Source organism: Saccostrea echinata, unplaced genomic scaffold (assembly GCF_033153115.1).
Source record: "Saccostrea echinata isolate AGI-Se365-2 ecotype Australia unplaced genomic scaffold, CSIRO_AGI_Sech_v1 ptg000002l, whole genome shotgun sequence".
Classification (NCBI taxonomy): Eukaryota; Metazoa; Mollusca; class Bivalvia; order Ostreida; family Ostreidae; genus Saccostrea; species Saccostrea echinata.
Genome location: NW_026889751.1, coordinates 24,994,830 through 25,019,016, shown reverse-complemented (window position 1 = coordinate 25,019,016; position 24,187 = coordinate 24,994,830). Strand labels below are relative to the sequence as shown.

The following is a 24,187-nucleotide window of genomic DNA, read 5'->3' as shown; positions in this document are numbered from 1 at the left end:
TTAGGTCAGTCGCGGCAGTGATTCGAACTCACGACCTTCCGATCACAGAGCGAGCGCTCTACCGACTGAGCTACCGTGACGGTCACTAAGAGCAGTGTACACCCTAATGAATTTGCAAGCCACTTGTTCTGTTTGTTAGACTATAGATCGAGCATTTTATTGCGTAAAGCTGAAAACTTGGTATGATGGGCATACATTTAATTATCTATATGCTTTTGAGTGTCGCCTGTGTTTTTGCTGGAATGCTGTTAATATTTTCGGTTTTCCGAGTGCATTTCAGGCAATGCATATTGTGTCTTGTGCAACACTTCTTTTGGTTGTCCAATTTTAAATAATTTTGCAGTTCTTTGAAAAATTACCAAGAAATTTAATCCTAAAATATTCAAATTCCGAATCTTTGCCATTGCAATTCCGAGGAAATTGCAAAAGTTGCAAACGCAGAAATTAGAATGCTGTCTTTGAAGAACTATGTCGAAAATCTTTCGAGTCGCAGAAATCAATACGATTTGTATCTGTATTTCATGCAAACAAATTCCTGTCATGAAAGACAGAACCAAAATACGATGAAATCGATACAATGGGTAGAAAAATATACTATCTAGATAATGAACATGTAATTATATCGCAAAAATAATGTGTTTAAAGTACTTTCAGTACTTTGATTCGCTAATTTATATGTATATAAGAAGAGATTTGGAGATTGATAAGATTATCTGATGCAAGTTAATTTGATATCGCAGCTCCGTAGCTCACTAGTCAGAAAAAAATGTACGAACGATATCCTCGATGTCCACCATATAATTTTAATTTTTCACACCAGTAAGCTTCCGATCGACAGCTACTGAGCTGAAAACGAGACTGTGATGCCGATATTTACTCAACGTACACAAAATAATCTGCCGAGTACTCAAAAAAGAGTCTTCAACTTAATGCCGATCAAAAAGCTAGTCTTTATGTATGCTTCTTTATGATGACTAATGGGATGAGAAAATCTGATAAATTTTCTTTGTTCAATAGTTCAAGATTTGTACGATGATAAGGCCAAAGCTACAGGTGCTGGTGGACAGGAACCCCATCCCAACCCCCACCCCCGAATATACACCCTGGGTCCAAAGATATTTTTAATCGTCTTTTTCCATAAATTAATCTTCTAGTACACATTTACAGTGTTTTCCATACGAAAAATGAAAAATAACGTTTTATTAAAAAACCATACCCGCGGTATTATAAAGACGAATAAAAATACCCTTGGACCTAGGGTGTATATTCGGGGGGGGGGGGGGGTCCTGTCCACAAGCACCTGTGTCCGAAGCATAACATTCCACTACAGTTTTATGTTGGTCTTTCAACTTAGATACGTACAGACAAGTACAATACTCAATCTGACCATTACATTAAAAACGTGCATATAGTCGATAAAAATGCAGCGAAGATGAGAAACACAGATGATTTCTATGTATCGGGGAATACGGAATTTTGAATTGTATCTAAACTGCTGAAGAAAAGACTCACATCGATTTTAAGTGGTATAGGCCCGTAAATGCCCCCGCTTCAATGGTTTCTAATTGACATGGTACGTCACGATCTGTAAAACTTCTGAAAAAGAATGTCGAAAATTTAATTATACGCATATCTTTTAAAATATTTTACCCGTTCATTTTTGTTTTGACTTATTTGAATGAAACTAGGCACATATATAAATTACAAGAAGAAAAATAAACCTGATTAGTGTTTTCATATATTTAAATACAGTATTGACTTCTGTTGCTATAACTGTATGACAATAAATAAACCTACAATGAATAATCTCTATGTAGTACCTCCCTTCTATAGGCGTAACACTAATTTCTAATTTCGGTAAGATCTAGTCAAGATTTTATGAATTCTTAGCTAATCAAATTTTATTTACGTTCTTACCAGTATAGTCAGAGAATTCTGGTTTTTACCTTCATCTCCCATGCAGTGATCGAGTGCAAATTGTTCGGGAACTTAACATGCGCTTACAAATGAGTATAATTCTACTCTCTCTCTCTCTCTCTCTCTCTCTCTCTCTCTCTCTCTCTCTCTCTCTGATGAATGATTCTTATCTTTATTACTTTATTAAATCAAACTTTAAAGGTTGCGCTCCAGTTTGGATAATGTCACCCGTTGCCATGATTTTTTTTCCTCTCGCATCCAATTTCAATATTTTTCCCTTGTGTGATCTCTCTAACTGATATTGCACATTATATGTGGCCTGTTATGTATAGGGTATAGATTCTCTCGTATATATATGTTTCATCAGAGTTTCTGAATGATGAAGCCTGTAAGCCGGTCTGCAAATGTTTCACTTGCAATAATACGTAATCAAGTCGACATCTCTCAGCAACAGACTTCGTTTTGGGTATTCCGGGAAACATATAAAGCTTGATTCTTTGAATCTGCACTACTTGAGGACCCGCTTGAATATCGATATTACTCATCATGGCCTATTATTTGGAAGGAGATTTTTAAAGGCATTTCCTCATATTATCCCATGTAAAACTTTGATCCCCTTTTGTGGTCCCTTAATACCCCCACCCCACCCATACTCCCTCAGCTGCCTTGGATTGAAACAAATTTGAATTCATTCTATGTAAGAAAGCTTACACGCAAATTCCATATTTCTTAATCTTGATGACACCATGCCGTAGATGATTTTCATGACGACAACAATGACGAGGGTGCCAATGGTGAGGTCAAATGATATGATGACCATGATAGTGAAGACAGCGAATTGATGAACATGAAGACCTTGACAATAGCAATACGCGCATGATGATAAATTAATATTTACTATTTTATCTACTACTTACAGAAAACGAATATTAGGATATTTTCCAAAGGCATTCTTCTTTAATATTTTTATACCTGCCCCGATGAACGACCTGAAAAAAAGAAGAAAAAATCCAAAAATCAGGTCCACATTCAGTTCATTTAAATAAAAGTGAAATTTTTCATGATTAAAGAAAAAATATGAGTTCGAGTCCAAGTGTTGCAGATTCGAGTTTGTACCGAACGCGCTTTACGTGCAAGCATCTTTTAACCGACTAAGAATTCATAAAAATCAGGAAAACAAAATTGAGAGTTTAGTCTATTCAAGGCAGAGATGCAAATTTATATCATTAAATGATCATCTTGTGTGAAACATCCCAGGATTTATGGTTTTTAGTTATTTTTAGATGAATTCCAGTACAAATGTCGGAGAGGCGAGTCTATCGTTTGGCGTGAGACTTCCTGCCAAATTCACGATTTTATGAACATTTTATGAACTTATTTGTTACGTCATTGAATGTTCTTATTTCAGATAAAGTTCAACATTAGTTGTTATTTGGTTCTAACTTAAATGTTGTTTTTGTCGCTTAACTGCAAGTCATTTTAACTCTGGCTCCGTTTGCAATTTGCTTCAACTTGCTCTTAAATATTGACCGCTCGATCAGGTGTCACGTATATATACATGTATATGATATTTTGGTGCAATAATAAAGCTATCATCTGGGACCACTGTATTAGAATGACACGTAAAATGGCAATCTCTGAGTAGTAGCCAGGACATTTTGAATTTGACATTGTTCTTTAACCCTTTGACCTTAAAATCAACATTTTTTGCTGCATCAATGTTGACTCAACCTCATGTACCAATATTGGTTTGGGTGAATAAAGTGAACTTGAACTTGAACACAGCTCTACAGAAGAGGAAGACGGGTTATAATATCCCACTTGCAATTCTCTTGCAATGCGGCAATAGAATAACGTTAAATGGACAGAGAATCAAAAGGATATGGATTAAAACTTGACTATATATAATTATGTAAAAGACAAGCATTTCAAAGGAATTTTAAAGAAAACATTTCCCAAAGCAGATAAAAGAACCTACATATATCTTCCAATAAAACTTCAACATGTCATTTCACTTTCACTTACAAATTAATCTACTTTTTAAAAATAAATCAGACACAGTCTTTCGTTATGAAGGAATCACTTTAGAGTGGAAGAAACCTTACAAAAGTCGTATTTCTCGCGCTTTAACAACAAAGTGAATCAAACGAATGCCATTTCTTCAGAAACAATGTCCAAAGGCATCGTCAGCAGACCTCCTCGATACCCGCCGCGGCATTATCGCGAGAGACAACAAAATCTAGAAGTTTTACTCAAAAAAATATAATGAATGTTTTCGATGTCGACATGACTTCAAGGTTTTCTTTTGTTGTGTGGAATTGCTCCTCTGGGATTAATCTGAAACAGGAGATTGGCATATCCCTCCTTACTTTCTGTTAGTATAGATATTTTATCGCTTTCATCGTTATTTCTATCAAAATGGTCATTTCGTTGTTTTTCATCGGAAATTCTGCTAGTACGATGATTCATTCCTTTGATTTCTTGCGGGGTGGCATATGTACATAGTATATGTGCTCTGCGATCGAAAGTTCAAGATTTCTAAAAGTAAATTTTATTTTCAAGAAGTTTCTGACTAAATTCTTAATTATTTGAGTAGGAGGACATTACATCTTTCACGTAGGTTAATTTTTGTGTTTCTGAACGTTTTACTAGCTTTGCTTTAAGATCTGGTTAATATCCGATACCGTTTTATGTGTAAGGTGTACACCGTTTTAATTTGATTTTAAATTCAAATTCACAAGTATTAGAAGCTTTAGAGAGACAGGGCTGCTGTACACTACGCTTGTCATATGCCTTTACGTGTCAGATGAGAGAGGAGTGGACAGAGCTATATGCCCCTGACTGCCTTCCCCCACCCCCACCCCCCGTTTTCCTTGTTCTTCCACTTACCCCTTCCCTTTTCTCCTCCTCTCACCCGCTTCCCCCGCTATCCCTAATCTTTTTACTCCTGTTTCACTATCCTCTCCCCTCCTCTCTTCTCTCTCCTCTCACCTTTCCCCCCCCCCCCCCCAAACTTCCCCCACTCCAATATCACCTGCACTCTATCCAAAAGTTTCATATACACCTGCACTGAAGATGATCGACTTCAAATTTTGAAATGTGCTAGTATATCTGCTACTTTCAGCCATTATACTGTATCAGACAGTCTTTGAAAAGTCAGGAAAGTGTAACAGTTGTTTAATTAGAAACCTTTATTTAAATAAATGCAATTTCTAAATATTAAGGCAAAAACTGTTTTATGTAGCTTCATGAAATAGCATATTATACTAGTATTCTAGATGCGTTTTATCAGATTTGTAATTAATAAAGCAGGTTTTGAATTGTTGAGCATATGGAAAAGACAATTATTTTTCATTTCATTAAATTAAGCATCGTTTGGTGTCCAAGTTAATGTGCATCAAATTGTGTTTTATCAAGCTCCTGTTTCTAGACAATGACGTATTCATCGGCGTTGCTAGGTCAAAATGAATTCCAAACAATATGGAAACACCTGTACAAATTTTGTGTTTTATTCTCTTTCGATAATCATATTAATCCATCGTTTGTAAAAACAGAAAAAAAAATATCTTTAAAGATAAAAAAAAGATCAATCTGATTTTAGTTATTAACTGTAAGATCTATGCACTCAGTCCTCGAATAAACTTTTATTATTTACTAATACAAGTATAAAAATTCACTATTTTGTGGCAAATTTGTTGGATCATCAAAAGTAAATTGTAAAATCTCCGAAATCTCACCAATATTTTTTTTGGGGGGGGGGGGGGGTGGTAATGTTTTTCTGTTAACAAATAATTAATATATGCAATAAATTTACATCCAAAATTATTTTGTTACTTTTTTGACAAGCGGAAAGGGAGGGGGTGGGTGGGTTAGTTTTGAGAAAGTTTGACTGAAATTTTCGGGGTATTCAAAATATAGTAGTAACCCAGTGCTCTACTTTTATTTGACAGATAAAAAAAATCACATTAAAAGTAAATTTCTCTGATTTTTGTTAATATATAACATATCTCTGAAGCAAACTTGAGCACAAATTACGAATTCTGCATTTTATTCTCGTCAAGCCATAAAAAGACGAGATTTCGCCCATGCAATTATTCTAATGTAAACTGTGTGTATTGAAACAAATTGGAAGACTAACATATAAAACATCAATGCGCGATTCAAAGTAAACACGATTTTTTCTTCCAGGCATTTTATCCCCGTTTTTCTGTATGGCTTTCTCATTATTGTTCACAAGAATAGCAAAAAAGAAATTTATAGACATAACCTGCGACACTCTACTGCTTTTTTAAATAAAAATTTTGCTAATGGAACAAATGGCCATCTTGTTAATCCATCTTTTAGAATTTAATTACAAGTATTTGAGCTCTTCTTAGACAATTTCCTCGTGAGTACGTCTTTTTTTATTTTATTGAGTGGTCAGCATTAAGTTTTATGATCAGCGAGGGATGATCAGACCTTCTTCGCTGTTCAGAAAAACCAAAAACATCCATAAAATTGTACAATTATCTAATCTAACAATAGCCTGGTTCCAGTCTACCCATAATGCTCCGCACAGTAGGGCCTAGTGTGATGAGCATTATGGGTAGACCAGAACCAATACATCAACATCTGGAGCTATATGAATGACATATTCAGTGCTTTTTAATTCTTCCTTTTAATTCTTCGTTTTATTTTTTTTTTCATGCTATCTTTGCTTAGAACGAGATGTGTGCGTGCATTTTTTTTTTTTTGGAGAGGGTTGAAATGGAATAAATTACTGGTAATTTTAATATGGCAATCGGTATTGGGATGCTAAATTTTCATACAGACCATCTTAATCATTAAAATACACGTAGAATGTTCCCGTTTTAATTTTCAATTGGAAAATGGAAACATTTGATATGTACATAAAATGTCAGATTAGTTCATATGTTTATTAAAATAGTGAGAGAAACGTTGTGATTCTGACGTATCATTGAATGAGTTTTTATCCCTTTTTTGTATTCCAATATACCCTTTTTTGCAAAAAAGATCAAAATGTGAATTTTACTATAACATTTCATGGAAAATAACACTAGATATGGTTAGGCAATCAATACATGTAAATATATCTGTAAAATAACTATACGTGTTAGTTCACACGTCTTAAGAAATAAAAATTCTACACGAATGCTCGATCACGCGATGAGTTGGTGGTCTACTTGACTTGGTCCCATTAGTTGGTCACTCTCTCCATCATAATACATCACGCTAGTCTCTTTCTCATCATCAAGACAGCATCTCGCGGACGAGATTTTAACGAGATGTGAAAATAAGTCCAAAACTTTGTACATAAAAAATCGTCACTTCATGCGTTCTTTACAAACTTATGGTGATTGTTATTCGATTCTAATTTTCCTAAAATTATTGAAAAAAATCACAAACCGCCATTGAAATGTTATGCTGATTAATCATGATGGTCCCCTTGTGTCTTTTAAGACTAGCTCATAAAACACACAAATGATGAAAGCTATTATGGCGTGATCAAATAGTAGGAATAACAGGACGCCAAACTAATTCTTTGGAACGCTTTTAGAGATATAACATAAAAGCCGTTATGGGACATGAAGAATACAAACGAGATTGTCAAGTCTAAAGTAAATTAAAGTTTGGCACATTATTTCTGGTCCATTCTCGACTGACCCGATATTTTGCGACAAATGAGAGATAAAAGATCCACACTCTGCATAACAAAGTCCAGACGGGAAACCATTTGTTCTAAATAACGGGGCCCGTGGGATAAAACAGTCACCTGAGTATCATACAGCAACTTATTCAGAGACATGCAATAGAGCCCCGGTTTTCCCCCTTCCTTGTATTTAACATAACAGTCCTTGCGTAACCTAATCCAACCCGATGTGTCAGGGACCGCTTATTGATATACATGTACATATTTTTTTTCTCTCCTGTATTTAATTTACTAATAAAAATGACATCATTATTATGCCCTATCATGCCCTGTCATCGCGACTATTGTTAGAAAAAAAAATTACACTATATAAACAAGCATGTTTAAAAATAAAGCATTGGTATAAAGCTTTGTGCTTAGAAAAATGATGTTTTCTTCCGTATACCACAGTGCACAGGCCCTTAGATCTCTTTAAAAGATTAAGGTGTTAAAAAATATCTTTTTTATACACCCCAATTTGTTTTAAGTCGGATTTAAGCGATCCAAAGGCCTGTGCTACAGTGTAAAACTTAAGGCATTACGATGTCGTCTCATTCTCGCTTTTAACAATCTTGAATTTACATTACAAAATTATGCTTGTTTATTAATTTGAATCTTGTACCCTTCCCGCTTGCTGTCTCGGGGGGGGGGGGGGGGGCTGTTTAGGGATTTCCCCCATATATTACAAAGTTAAAATTCGACAGTACTTTGTCTTTCCTCATATAGCTTTCCTCGGGACCACGAGTTTAACTAATCTGAATTTCCATTATATGAGGGTGTCTTTGACTGTTTCACATGCACTAGGAAAATTCCTTCCTGAGCGCCCCGGAAAATTCGATCCTCCGGAAACATTTTACGTACCCCTCTTCGTGAAGGTCCGGGAAAATTCTTTTGGAAATATTTTACTCCACTTTGATAATTTATTTTTATTTCTTTGTTTCTTTTCTAATGAAGGGGATAAATCCTCTTGGTATGGGTTTTTTCCCATTCAGAAATTATTCTGTTTTATTCTGCAGTACTATAAATATGACTATTCTTAAGATATTGTTGTGTTCCAAACAATTATTGGAACCATGGAAGTATATTTTTTTAAATTCTTAAACAACATTTTGAAATTACTCACACCCAATACAATTCAAAATTCTTTTTATAACTGTACCGATATTAAAGCTCTCAGAAATTCTCTTTGATATGAGAAATCCAGTAAAAAGATCATAATACTAAAAGTGGATTTGTGTCTGTGTGTGTGAAAACGAAAAAGATACACTTATTAGCTTCGTTGGAATTTGAATTTGAAATACCGATAAATTCTCTTCCTTGTTAACGAATAAGATTTACCTTTAAGCTATTGCTTCTTAGTAAAATTTTGTAAATTGAATTTAAAGCATCAGCGTATCTTCAATTTGCCTTTTTAAACGAATTTGTGCCTAAGTTTAATTTTTGACTGATAATGGCTAACTCTGCAATAGTCAAATTCTAGATGTCGGTATTAGCAATAGCACATAACAGCAGGGACTTTTACATAAATATTGCATGTAGTTGAGGGAAACAGGTAGCACTGAAACTTTTCACTCTTCGAAAAACATTGTCAGCCTAGAGAGTAATAGCGTCTTTTAACAAATATCAGATCCAACTCGTATAATATCTTTGGCGGTATACGGATTTCCTTATAGTTGGAATATTTTAAAAACATTAAATTTTGCAATTTCGCAGTTCAGACAACTTTGACTTCGAAAACAATATGATGTAAGAAAATTGTCAGAATATTTGTTAATGAAGCTCTACACACTAAAAGAGTTCCAGCATTGTAAAGTACATGAAGTTTTATGCAGTTAGAGGGATCAGCTCTTCGTTGTAATACATTTAATGGCTCAACTTGTAATTGATTAAAGTATTCTTCATTATGAAATATGGAGATAACGAACAGTATTCAAGCTCAAAGTCCATTAAAATAATACAAATCGGTAGCTGATCCGAGCAAACACGGACCTCCAAAAACATCAGAGGTGGGATCAGGTGCCATGGAGGAGTGAACATCCCCTGCCGACCGGTCACACCCGCCTTGTGCTCTTTGTCATGATCGGAAAATAACAGGATAACCCATCGGCAATTCAGTGTGTAAATAACGGCCTAACAAGTAGTATGAAAAACGTCAGTCAGCATTTGACTTAATGGTAGATTGTATTTGCTGACAAGGTTATTGTATCGACCATAGAACTTTCGAAATGATGACTTTAAACGAGACTGTTGATATTCTTGTTTCATCAACTTGTTTGTCAATAACTTACCTCGTTTTAGAAATTGTTCATACGTAGAGCATGCTCTTGTGTATCGAATCAACTGAGAGATATACACCCCATATGCAGGTGATAAGGGTATATTGCTGCATAAGTAAGGGAAGAAGTTGACGATTGATAAGTTAAAGTCATCACGTATATCATAAAGCTTTGTTGTTAGATTACTGTCACATACAATTTTTCCACTGATTTTATATTTGTACATATTTCCATTCAGTCACATATAAAGCAATGTTATGGGATTTCTTATGAAGATTTATTAAATCTTCATAAGAAATCCCATAACATTGCTTTATATACATATGTGCCAAATATCACAAAGGGTATCTTATTTTTTCTGAATAACTTAAAAAACACAATTAAAGGCAGAAATTAGAAATTTTATTCCTCCATAAAATATGAGCACGATTTTCTTGCATTTCTATGAAATCGTTACGCTTCATTAAACATTGCATTCATCAATCAGTTTTGACATTTAATTGCCTTACTTTTAACTATGATAACATAATTATACCTCAAATTCACCATAAAGAAGTCCTGAAAAGGTAAATATTATTTTTTTTTTATGGTGGTGCGTTCGCAATCGTGTCTTCTATATGTTGAAAATAGACTTCATAAATTCAAATATGTACACCTTTATTTGACAATTTTCTCAAAGTCCAAAAAATATTTTTTTTCATTAATGTTTAGAGCTTCCCTAAGAATCATTGGTTCAGTCACATCAAATAATGGGCCCAGCTGTCAGGTAAAATAGGGACAATTAGTTGATTATAAATACCAGATATAGAAGCAGTTCTCTTTGTTGCTTTGCTTGTGTTTCGGAAGCCATGTACCTTATGTATCAATAAAAAAGCAACTATTGCGAATCCCATTGGTTAATATAAAAAAAGAACGCAGTTCGGAATTCGTTTTATCTGTGATAAAATATAATCTTATATGGTCAAGGCCGTCAGAAGGAAGGGTGCGTTGGGTGCGATTGCATTCCCCTTGATAAAAAGATCTCAAAAATATTTTTTTATAACAAAATAAATTCATCATTCATCTGTTTAAAGGCTGCTAGATTTTCGCAAAAATGATTTCCAGAATGATTATCAGAACCTTTTAAAAAAAACGGTACTCATTCATAAAAACAAAATCAAGGCATTCTAGGAGCCCCCTGTCCGGAAATCTGGTCACGTTCCTGATGGTGTATTTTGTTTAGACTTCAAATTTTAAAAATTGACCAAGTTCCAAGTGATAACGTATTAATTATTTGGTAAGAGTTGGGCATTAACTGGGTGAGATTACTGACACGACCTCTTCAGATGAAATTGTATAGTTAGAGTGGCTTGGTAAAAAAGACAATTTGACGATTCGGTTAGGATTTGTAAAACAACACAAAAATGAATACTCGTTTTATGATAAATTTATATTGCAGTCACTGCGTATTTGAGGGAAAAAGGTTCTTTATTGCCGTTATGAAATTATCTAAAATGCTGGTTTTAGTGAAACAGATTCATTCAAACTGTTCATACTAAAGGTTAACTCTGGTTATCAGTATTCAAACAAAATTGACAAATGATATGAAGTAACCTTGGTATGAAAATGCTTAACTTTTCGCTGGTAAAAATATACAGGTATTCATTATATTCAGCACTTAAAAGTAATTTGATTCTTTGTAAGCATTATACTTTAGTTATTTAAAACGATACATGTAAAGGTATTGAGCAGGTTCTTTTAGCAGATATTTTGAAGGTCTGCTACAATGATGGAATTCAATACCATTATGTAAAAAATATATTGTCAATTAACGAATTAATTGAAAAAAAATACATATAGGTATATAAATACTTACAGTGACGTCAAATTTCTATGGAGGAATTCCGGTACCGTTTCCAAAGTGGCGTTTTCACAAATGACCTTTGTTCCATCGCACAAACACAAATTCTGACAGTCAGTGAACTCGCCTAGAACACCCACATTTAATTGAATAACAGCAGTAAATAATAAGGGGAAGAAATGAAAAATAACTCCGAACATCGTCATGGCATTTGTTTTTAAAAGACGTCTTTAAAAATCTGAAGACTTCGCGGTTTTCGGCTTGAAACGAAAACCGGAACAGAAATGGTTTACAAGTTAAAATCTCATCTCAATGATTAATCACTCTTTGCGATTACATCCAGTTTGGGATCATTAGATTCACCCCTCCAGATTGTTTGTATGCAAATTACACTCAAACAGTTGACAGTATCCTTCCTGTTTGCATATCTTAATTGGAAATGATAGTCGCCAATTCTTCGTCAGTATATGAAGTGACGCACTGCGTTAGAGAACAAATGACTGAAGTAGTGCTACGTCCGATATCGTTGCAAGAAGCTCTAAAACGTCACATCACAGATAAGACAGGCGGAACATTTCGTATTTTGCTACTTGGTGACTTAATAAAATAATGATTTCTCTAGGAGGTGTTTGTTGCTCACAATATATTGGTTGGCCACCCTAAACTCCTCGGACCTTACCCATGCGGACCAAAGGAAGAGATCAAGGCATTATATGGCAATTTGAATTTTGACATATCTGGGGGATTCGTGAATATTTGGTCCTTGAATGCCTTGGCCACAGGGGATAACCTCATTTATCAATACAGTACTTTACGATCCCGTGGGCAATTTCATACCAACACTACTCCCGGATTTCAATGTCAGATTTAATTTAAGTCGCGCCGGGAGCTTAAAACAAAAATGACCCCACGTCGTTCAATTTTTACCAGGTTATCAAGTAGAACAGTTCTTAATCAGTTTCTTCTATACAGTCCTTTGATTTGCCAGCGAAAAGAGGTTTCATTTATCATTACAGACAAATAAAATCCTTCGATAAAGGCTCAATGCCTCAGTATTCGGTAAATACCGATTTACCAGTTCTATGTCTAAAGAAAAACAGAAGTACATATCTAAGTCGCATTAATTCGTGTGTAAATATTCATGTTCTCTTGTCATTCTACTATTAAAGCATAAAAATGCTAAAATCAATCGAATTTCTTCTGGACTAACTGTCTGCTTAAGTGATCGGTCTGTGCTACTCATACTATAATTATTAAATAAACGAGTGTTATATTTGTTATTATCTGTAGGCAAAATGTACTTAACACATCATTTTCATAAATGTGATTGCTGCCATCATTTGTTGCCTGGGGAACATACACTAAGTAAAACTGCTTCAGTTTTATATAGCGTTTTAAGACAAGTTATGTCATCGTTGCAAATCTTCGTCCCCATTTTCCGAGATTTACGGGGACAGCCGAGCGATAGCTCGAGCTTTCCGGAATATCAGTTCGAACGGTTTCTCTGAAGCAACTTTTTTCTGAAATTAAGGATGATTCAGATTTTCTTCAAATTCATGAAAATAACACGACTAAAGCCAATATGTTTAAGTGAACATCATAGAAAGTTTACAATTTCTTTATATACTGAAACGCAAAAGAAACGCAACAAGCAGTAATCTACAAATATTTGAACCTTTTAACTAATGATTTTCAAAACTGATTACAGTTGAGTTAAATTCGATTTAAAAACATCAGAGATTTGATAACAATGTTAAATGATTATCTTTTAACTTTAGAAAGTAACACATGACTGTTAAAACACCCCCCTTCTCATCCATTCAATTATAGCGTGGAAGACTGCCATGCACAACAATTGCAGCTTGATTTCCACGATGCAATAGGTTCATCCATCTCGAGATCTGAGCGAAAAAAAATATTCTTTGCCATTTTTAAATGTCCGTTTTTCAGATGACGAAGTCGAATTTTCTCTAACCTAGCGCAGTATAGTAACACTTGGACTTCCGGTCCACGGACTATCATTCATGGTAACAAGCTTATCTTTTAAAAAGATTGGTGAGCTAGCGCTGTAGCATAATATAATACAGAAAAAGATATCTGAACCATTTGTTAAATTTGCTGAATCGATTAATTATTAATAGGAAGGCAGATTGGTGCACTGGGGGTTGAGTTTGGGGGTTGGGGGGTTGTGTCACATTTCAGAATGGTGAATCCAAGAGTGTGCTTCACGTCGGCAATGGCATAACTCCTAACTGTGCTCTAAGCATTCTGTATTTTACTGTAATTTCAATTTCGAGGTGAAAAATAAAAGGTCAGTAGAACCAATGAGCACCTTCGGGCCTTTCCGACAACCTCGGAAAACATATCCGAGTGTGGCGGTCAGACGGGATCGATCGCCGGTGGCCAGATAGCTCAGTTGGTAGAGCACCTGACTGGAGATTCAGGGGGCTCGGGTTCGAATCCCGGTCTGGTCCGCTGCATTTTTCTCCTCTCCCGTTACATTTGGTGCCGTGCCATGCCCTGGAAGTGACAGGTGAAAGACCTGCCAGGGAAGAGCCTGGGTTGTTATCTTCGGGGGGCCGAAGTTCTTTAAGGAGGGAGGAATGTGGCGGTCAGACGGGATCGATCGCCGGTGGCCAGATAGCTCAGTTGGTAGAGCACCTGACTGGAGATTCAGGGGGCCCGGATTCGAATCCCGGTATGGTCCGCTGCATTTTTCTCCTCTCCCGTTACACGAGGTTGCCGCGGTTTTCCGAGCTTGCCGGAAAGATCCATGAAGGTAGATAAGAAAAGCTATGTATTCATTACAACTTTAGAAATAACAGTCTTGGTTTTATAAGACCCGAGTTACTGTTACTTTTTGTTCATTTACGTGCAGGTTAGACAACAAAACACGAAACTTCAAGATCATATGTATTTTCAGATGATAAACACTAAATTGACATGCCTTTCCGACATACTCTGAAAAAGATTTTTGTTGTTGTTGTTTTTTCCGAGCTTCCCGGAATTATCCACTAAGGTGGTAAAACTGTAAGGAAAGCTAGATGTCTAGAATCTTGGCATTATATGGCCAATTTTTTTCTTGTACCTTTATGTGTAGGTTAGACAATAAAATAAAAAATATTCAGAATCCGGATCTAGACTGGTATTGTCTGTCTCTAACCTACGAAATGTATATCGCGCATATCAGACAGGAAAGGCCTGAAATTCGGATCATTTCTATTTTTATATGACAAAACGATATTGTTATCGTACAGTCTATCTACAGTAGTTTTCCCAGAATCCCCGACCGTGAAGTCGAGCATGCGTATTTCAGAACTATAGACTAACGTAGTTGCTAGCGCTCGAGAGCGCTAGCAATAATATGTATGAGCCTGTTGAGGCGTGTTGTCGTGCCTTGGCATCTCTTCCGGAAACGAAAGAAGAATTTATTTTGCGGAATATTGCTGCATTATTTATGATAAACAGATACAAACCCTTAAAACTGCATATTTTTGTCAAATGTTTTGTTAAACATGCAATTTTTGATTTCTGTTAAGCGGGCTCAAACTTAACTTCCGGTTATGGCATGAAAATCATTCAACCGTTAAATTATCGATACTTACAAAGTTGAAGATATCCGTACTTTTTAGATAAAAAATTATATCCTTTATATAATTTCCCCCTCTAAAATAGGATGTTGCGTTTCTTTTGCGTTTCAGTATATTTTACAAATTTAATATTTGCATCATGTACAACCCAAATAGGTCCGAAAATCCGGGCATTCATTTTTTTGTTTGTGTCATCTACCCTTAAGAGCATGTAAAAATGAAGATGAGAATCAGGTGGTTATCACGTATTGTTAAAACATAAATTTGATTTAATATGAAATACAGCTGCATGAGGTACGTGTTTTTTAATATCCTATAAAAACGGGAGCTGTCATTTTTAACATGAAATACAGCTGCAGGTGTGCATGGGTTACATGTTTTTTCGCTTTTTTAATTTTTTTTTAATATATTCTACAAAAACGGGAGCTGTCATTTTGAACGTCAGTCGCATGTGTTAATCAAACTTGCATATTGAATTAAAAAAAACACATATGTTTTACATATGTAAGTGATGTTAGCAAATTTATATATTGTACATAAATTTTATATGAAAAAAATTGGAGAAAAAAATCTGATAAGCGTATACATTTTTAATAAAGGTATACTTAAATTTTAATTAAAGTCTTCCCACAAACTAATATGCATAGAGCAACTCGGTCCTTCTGGCTGCAATAAGAGCAACAGAGCTACCTATGGGCCACAACACTCACCATAGTCACCCCGATTCTGGTGTTTCCTGAGAAGGCGATTTTCCATCTCTATATTCTATTCCTATCAAAAATTTTGACCCATATCTGGCCCAAGTCTCAAACGGGTCATGAATTAACGGAACCTGAATTCACACCTTGCTCTTTTGAAGAAGATTTTTTAAAGATTTTCTTTTCTGCATACATTCATTACGTAAAATTCACCAATTTTAGCCCTACTCTAACTTCGGGGTTCATAATTTGAAAAAAAAAAAATATGAATTCACACAACTTGGGAATGCTTGCATATCAATATACACCCGGTAAGTGTTGCCAAAATATGATATATATATATATATATATATATATATATATATATATATATATATATATATATATATATATATATATATATATATATATATATATATATATACAATTATTATTGTTCGTGTCGTTGGTCATTTTTAGTGCTTTGTATATATATATATATATATATATATATATATATATATATATATATATATATATATATATATATATATATATATATATATATATATATATATATATATATATATATAATTTTAATTCCCGTATAATTTGAATCCCTATTTTAGCCCGGTACTGGTCCCAGGAACCAAGATCTTAAACAAATATGAGTCTATACTACATTGGAATTTTGAATATCAATAATATGGCATCATGGTCCAGTGGTATTTAGAAGATTTTTAATACATATTCTTGTATTCGCATGTAAAATTTCGACCCCCCACCCCCACCTCACTTTGAACAAGTTTGAATCTGCAAACACAACTTTAGACAAATTAATATGGTTAACGATGTTCTGTTGTTCTCGCAAAGAATATTTCCTCAGTAAAACTATGAACTCATACTGGGGTTCCAACCTACATCCAGGGACCATGATTTAAACAAATTTAAATCTGAGAATGATTTTACATTAATATTACTAATCATGAACCTGCTTTTCTTGAGAAGATTTTTTTTATAAATCCCTACATGTTTCCATGTAAAATTTCAATCCCCTAATGTGGCCCCACCCTATCCCGGGAATCATGAATCTATGCTATATCTGAAAGCTTTTACATGTGTCGTCTTTTCTGGTCCAATGGTTCTTCAGAAAAAGTTTTTATGCCCCCGTATCGAAGATTCGGGGGTATATAGTTTTTGCCCTGTCCGTCCGTCCGTCTGTCTGTCTGTCTGTTTGTCCGCAAAAACTTTAACATTGCCCATAACTTTTTATTGGTTGAAGCTATGGCTTTCATATGTCACATGTGTATTCCTTGTGACAAGACCTTTCTTTGGGTACCATCATATTTGACCTTTTGACCTTGACCTTGGAGTTTGACCCAGTTTTGCAAAAACTTTAACCTTGGCCATAACTTTTGAACGGTTTGTGCTACAGCTTTCTTTCTTCATATATGTAATCCTTGGGACAAGACCTTCCTTTGGATACCAACAACTTTGACTCTTTGACCTTGACCTTTGAGTTTAACCTACTTTTGGAAAACTTTAACCTTGGCCATAACCTTAACAGTTGGTGCTACAGCTTTCAAATTTAACATGTCCATTTCTTGTGACAAGACCATCCTTTGGATACAAATAATTGTAATCCATTAACCTTGACCTTGGAGTTTGACCTACTTTTGAAAAACTTTAACCTTAGCCATAACTTTTAAACGATTTGTACTACGGCTTTCATATTTCACATGTGTATTTCTTGTGAGAAAACCTTTCCTTGGGCACCCTTAATTTTGACCATTTGACCTTGACCTTGATGTATGACTTACTTTTGAAAAACTTTAACCTTTTCCATATCTATTCAATGGTTGCTGCTAGGGCTTTCATATTTCACAGGTATATTTCTCGAGACGAGACCTTACTTTGGGTAGCAATATATTTGATTTGCTTTTGAGAAAGTTTAGCCTTTGCTATAAGTTGCCATAAAGGGGCATCAGTGTTTCACAAACACATCTTGTATTTAAATGACCCCACACTGTATATATTTGCATTTTCTTCATTATCTCCCACTGAAACAGGGCATAGCCAGGTACATTTAACCAATTTCGGATGATCAAATCCTCTGCCCATGGATTCTCGGTGTTAAGTCTGCTTGAGACTGGTCTCTTTGTTCTAGAGAAAAGGTCGAACATTTGTAAAGTTTTGGGACGGACAGAGAGACGGATAGACAGAAGCGGGATAACTGTTGTTCAGTAAAGCTCACAAGACCCTATTTCTCAGGTGATCAGAGAGAGAGAAAGAGAGAGAGAAATATCAATACGACTTCTCTTTCTTAACAAGTTTTTCAAGTCTGAACTACATGGTTGTAATTTTTTAACGTCTCAGTCGTTGTTTAAATTGCATTATGTAAAGTAACGTTTTTAACGTACATTTATATGAAAGCTATCAATTCAACCAAAACCTCTCTTTGTGTCTATTCATAAGTATTAGAAAAAAAAAATCGAGTCAAATAGAGTCGACTTGGTCACAAGCGCCTCTGATTAACTTCCAGACCACATTAACAATACTCCGGTACACAGGCGTCGGAAGCAAATTGAAAGTGGGGGAGGGCTGATTGAAGAGGAAAAAAATTCAAACCTGAAAAAAAAAGCCTGAGAAGCAAAAAAGAAAAAAAACTTTAGGAACTACACCCCGATTTTCAATACCTATATTATATATATCTTTGGAAAAAAGGGCTAAGCCCCCCTAGCCCCCCCCCCCCGGTTCCGACGCTTATGAGGTACATGTATATGTGCAAGTACTTCCTTATTATATGTGCAACTTTTAATGGACATGCACTCATGTTGCAAAGTAAAGAAAATCTTAATTGAACTCCAAACAAATTATATATAGTACTTGGAGGCAATTATTTTGGTATGCTGTAAAATAAAAGGTCATCCCAATTCCATCTCATGAATCAAGGAAGCTACTCAGTTATCATGGCTTTACGATGTTGGATAAAGATTCGATTAGTGAGTAATTGTGGACGCACATACAAATAACAAGGGAATATAAATTTGGTTGGCAGTTAAGTTCTTCATCAAGGCCTACTGATTGAAAATCAAGTTTTACTGCGTCAAGAGTGTGTGAAAGGGAGGGAATATCAAAATGTCTTCATTTAGTTAACCATCTTTGATATTTATAGTCATTGTAGAAAAGGATTTCAAATTTATACAGATTATACAAATTTACAGATTACGAAGCGAGAAGGTAAAGCCTCTCCGACACCATTTAACAGTCATTCTACGATAAATGGACCAATTCAGAGTAAAAAAAACATGAAAAAAATAATTGTTTCAAATAGCAAAATGAACATCATAATTCTCTAAAGGACCTATCAGTGAACTTGAAAACAAAGAATTGTTCACAAATCTGGTATCATTAACTATTTACAACAATTTCAAGATACCATTGATTTTAAAGTAATGTTACGGAAGTTAATGCTTGATCAAGCCTTATCATTTTTTAAATAAAGCTGAATTTGACCAATTTTTCGTTTCTGATGTTCAGTAAAGAACACTAAGGTATGATTCATGAAGTCTCGCATGAATCCGAATTTAAATTAAATTTTCGGGGAAAATATCGTTAAGGAAGTTAATCGTTACGGAAGTTAATTCCCAGCAATAAAAGTTAACATTCTCTTCAATAGTTAAAATCAAAGTTTGTTTTAGAATACTAAACAAAAGTATGAAGCATTTCGCTCCCAAATAATCAAACATTTTATACATTAAATGCAAAAACTTTCCTGAATTACCGTTACGAAAGTTAAAAAAAGAGAGACAACTGTTTTTGTCTAATTCATTTTGTTATGTCGAAAATATAATCATGTAAAATAGCTGACTCGCAACTAGAATCGATAATATAAGGTTCCGTGGTCACTTTCAGATAAGTTTCAGTTCTTTTTGAAATCTGCATTCTATGCGTGAAATTTAAAACAAAGTCGTTACGGAAGTTAATCGATTTTAAGCGACATGCTTATAAATTAGCATGAAAGGAGATCTATGCATTTCTTTGCGAGAAGTGGTTTGATTTCTTTTTATATAGGATAAAAAACATTTTTTAACATTCATTGCACTCTATTCGGAACGATTTTACGGCTGAAAATGTCATCTTGAAATTTGTATATAAATGAAGCGACATTAAGATTTGCAGTGGAATACGTTTTTCAACATTACATTATGTTCATATCAAAACTTGAACTGCATATATATCGGTGAATATTTACAAAACCATGTGTGTATTTTAAGTTTTATAGTTGAAATCGACCTTTAAATTTATAATTAAGATATTACAACGGTAAATTTGCAAGCGACATAAAAAAATTCTTAATTGGTCATGTTTTTGTAGAATGACTGCAAATAATGATCTGGCAGTGCAGGTCCCTAAGGTGAAAAATCCATGGAAGTTTGATCTGGGTATAGGGTTTATAGTAATTTGGGAATAGGTTGGCTTAAAAAAACAAATTTAAAATTAGCTGTTCAATTATTCAGATAGAATAAGTCATAGGCATAGGCAAACAGGTTTAAGTATGCATTACAAGATGCATCATAAATGCATACATTCGTTGGTCAGGGTGAGGCACTTGAAAATAAACTTCAACATGTTTCATCGTCGAAAAAATACATATAGGCATCCAAAGCATGCATGCGCGGACCTAGAGGGGGGGGGGATCCGGACCCCCTGGAATTTGCGTATATACAGAAGCAAATAACTTTGGATTCCCCCTAGAAAACGTGGACCCACATCATCACTACCACGAAATAGGTGTTTTTCACGTTTGGGAAATGTAATTGACTTTTTTGTGCTTGTCAAAAAAATTTTGGGTTGGAAATTTTTTTTTGATGGGGGATCTGGGGTTGAAACCCCCCCCCCTCCTCCTCCTGGAAATATTCCTGGATCCGCGCCTGGCATGTCTGGAGGTTTACATTCCTACAAGTTGCACATCATGAGATTAAGTCATTTTAGGGGTTGAAATTACTTTGGAAATCGATTTGTTTCTTAAACTTTAACCAGGACACCAACAACAAGGGTAATATTACATGCGCTCATCTCAACTTCGTCGAGGTGAGCTAAAAAATGTGTTTTATGTGTCCATATCGGAGTAAGTTGGCCTTGCATTCTTTTTTTTTTAAACCTACTGAACGTGTATGTTGGCAAAATGTGGAGTGCAGCACTTCAAAATTCCTAAAAATTAATCATTTTTTTGAATTTTGATGACACCTTGTAAAGTTTATTTTTTCCCGCCATTTGGAAGGTAAAGAGGTCCATCGGTCACAGCGCTCACATTCTTGACAAATGAATCATTGAACAAAATCCCTACTTTGGCCTAGAAAAAACATTTTTAAAAGATTCGTATAACAAGAAGCTCAAGGGCCTTAAAGGTCACCGGAGTATAATACAACCTTGTAAAGGATCCATGAAATGATAAATAATAAACTGAAAATTGAAAACAAGAGAAGAAGGTGATCAGGGATCATCAAAATAGTTAGTCTGGTAATCAGTAACAAGTCAGACACTTGCTTGTGCGTGCCAGTGCTATGTACAGTCTACCAGTATCACCAAAATTAACAGACAATAGAGCAATTATAGCATAAAACACAATGCTACACCCAGCTGATCCCCATATTGGCCTTTGAAAAAACGTAAAACATCTGTTTTTGTAAACAGGACACGAGCTCATTGTTAATGTTTGCATTTTACTGGGTTGGTTCAATTTGTTAAACTTTGCACAAATCACTGAGCACGGACTGTCAATAAGAGTGAATTTGATTTGGCTATCTCAAATTTCTACTCTGTATTTCCTGGATTATAGTTTTTATATTTTTCATTAATACACAACAAAATTTCTACTTTTCTTAAGTATTAAGGATATATTTTACTTCATGAAATGGTTTGTGTCAATCAAACACGTCCCGAAATTCGTAGTTTTAATAATTTCCAGATAAAAGAAGTTTTTGAGAATGTTTAAATTACATTTTTCCATGTGAAATGCTCTAGCAACATATAAGTCATGATATTACAGAAAATTTGAGAAAATGTTAACTTTAAATCCGTGTCTGAGCCCCTTTGCAGTAGATTAAATATCCCCATACTTGATCATACATGTACATGTAATAGAGTCCCATCCTAACATCAGAACCCTTCATCCAGGGGTCATGGATTTCACAATTTTGAAAGAATCTTTCTCATCATAATTATGCACTTATTTCTTTTGCAAAACACTCAACAGCAAACAAGAAAATTTTGAAAAGAATTAATGCATTTTCACTATATGATCAAAAGAGCCCTGCCCAAACTCCAGAACCCCTTACCCTGGGGCCATGACTTTCACAGTTTAACAAAAAGAGGGCTCAGTGCTTATTATAACCATGCCAGCAGTTTCACTGCTTGATGTCCAGGAGTAAAGAAGATCTTTAAAGATTGCATTAATTTTACTGCTTTTAGCCCGAACCCTCAGGCCCTGGGGGAGGGGGCAAGGTCTATGAAATCACAAGTTTTATTCCCCTTCACCCATAGATGCTATCAGACATTGGTTCAGCGGTTCCAATAGAGAAGTGAAAATGTTCAAATGTTAAACTGTGATGCACAATGCTGGGTCAGCTGGGTGACTCGAGTGACCAAAAAAAAACTTCCTCCCCCTTCCCCACTGATGCCTGTTTAGAGGGTGGCATGATTTGAAGAAACTTGAATCAGCACTTTATGGGATAATTTGCAAATTATTTGACTATTTCTATTTTTGTTGTTCTTGAGAAAAAAAACATCCTTATTAATTAACTTTCACCTTTTCTGGCCCATCTATTTTTTGGAATATGACTTAAATAATTCTTATCCCTCTCCCATTAACTGGCCTTATATTTAAACAAATTTGAATGTGCCTTCACTCAAGGGGTAAGTTTGGATGAAATTGGTCCTTGGTTCAATTTTAAAAAATAATAAAGAGAGTTGAACAGACACAAACAAGGAGAATCTAAGTTGGGAAATACATGTACCCATCTGAACCTTTGCATAATGTGAACTCATACCCATCTGAACCTTTGCATAATGTGACCTCATAACCATCTGAACCTTTGCATAATGTGGCCTCATACCCATCTGAACCTTTACATAACATGACCTCATACCCATCTGAACCTTTACATAATGTGACCTCATGCCCATCTGAACCTTTGCATAATGTGACCTCATACCCATCTGAACCTTTACATAACATGACCTCATACCCATCTGAACCTCTACATAACATGACCTCATACCCATCTAAACCTTTACCCCGTTACATATTATGACCTCATAACCATCTGAACCTTTGCATAATGTGACCTCATACCCACCCATCTGAACCTTTACATAACGTGACCTCATACCCATATGAACCTTTGCATAATGTGATCTCATACCCATCTGAACCTTTATCCTGTTACATAACATGACCTCATAACCATCTGAACCTTTGCATAATGTGACCTCATACCCACCCATCTGAACCTTTACATAACGTGACCTCATACCCATATGAACCTTTGCATAATGTGACCTCATACCCATCTGAACCTTTACCCTGTTACATAACATGACCTCATAACCATCTGAACCTTTGCATAATGTGACCTCATACCCACCCATCTGAACCTTTACATAACGTGACCTCATACCCATATGAACCTTTGCATAATGTGATCTCATACCCATCTGAACCTTTACATAACATGACCTCATACCCATCTGAACCTTTACATAACATGACCTCATACCCATCAGAACCTTTACCCCATTACATAACATGACCTCATAACCATCTGAACCTTTGCATAATGTGATCTCATACCCACCCATCTGAACCTTTACATAACATGACCTCATACCCATTCTAGTCGGTAAAAGAGCCTTAAAGCTCATGTTTTTTGTTAAATGTATATATTCCGACTATAAATAAAATTTACTACTACTAAATTTACTACCTTTACCCCGTTACATAACATGACCTCATAACCATCTGAACCTTTGCATAATGTGACCTCATACCCACCCATCTGAACCTTTACATAACATGACCTCATACCCATATGAACCTTTGCATAATGTGACCTCATACCCATCTGAACCTTTACATAACATGACCTCATACCCATCTGAACCTTTACATAACATGACCTCATACCCATCTGAAC

At 35.1% G+C, this 24,187-nt stretch overlaps 1 protein-coding gene across 1 annotated transcript in view; it reads right to left on the bottom strand.

Annotated features, from left to right (window-relative positions):
• The window catches only part of LOC133178185 (thyrotropin receptor-like), a 37,051-nt gene extending 13,166 nt beyond the window's left edge, over positions 1-23,885 (bottom strand). Inside the window, exons 1-2 of the mRNA XM_061312934.1 lie at positions 23,347-23,885; positions 23,009-23,251 (exon numbers count right to left, since the gene is read on the bottom strand). Of these exons, the coding sequence (XP_061168918.1) occupies positions 23,009-23,251; positions 23,347-23,885 (782 nt within the window). The remainder of the gene's footprint in view (positions 1-23,008; positions 23,252-23,346) is intronic.
• Positions 23,886-24,187: the final 302 nt, after the last annotated feature.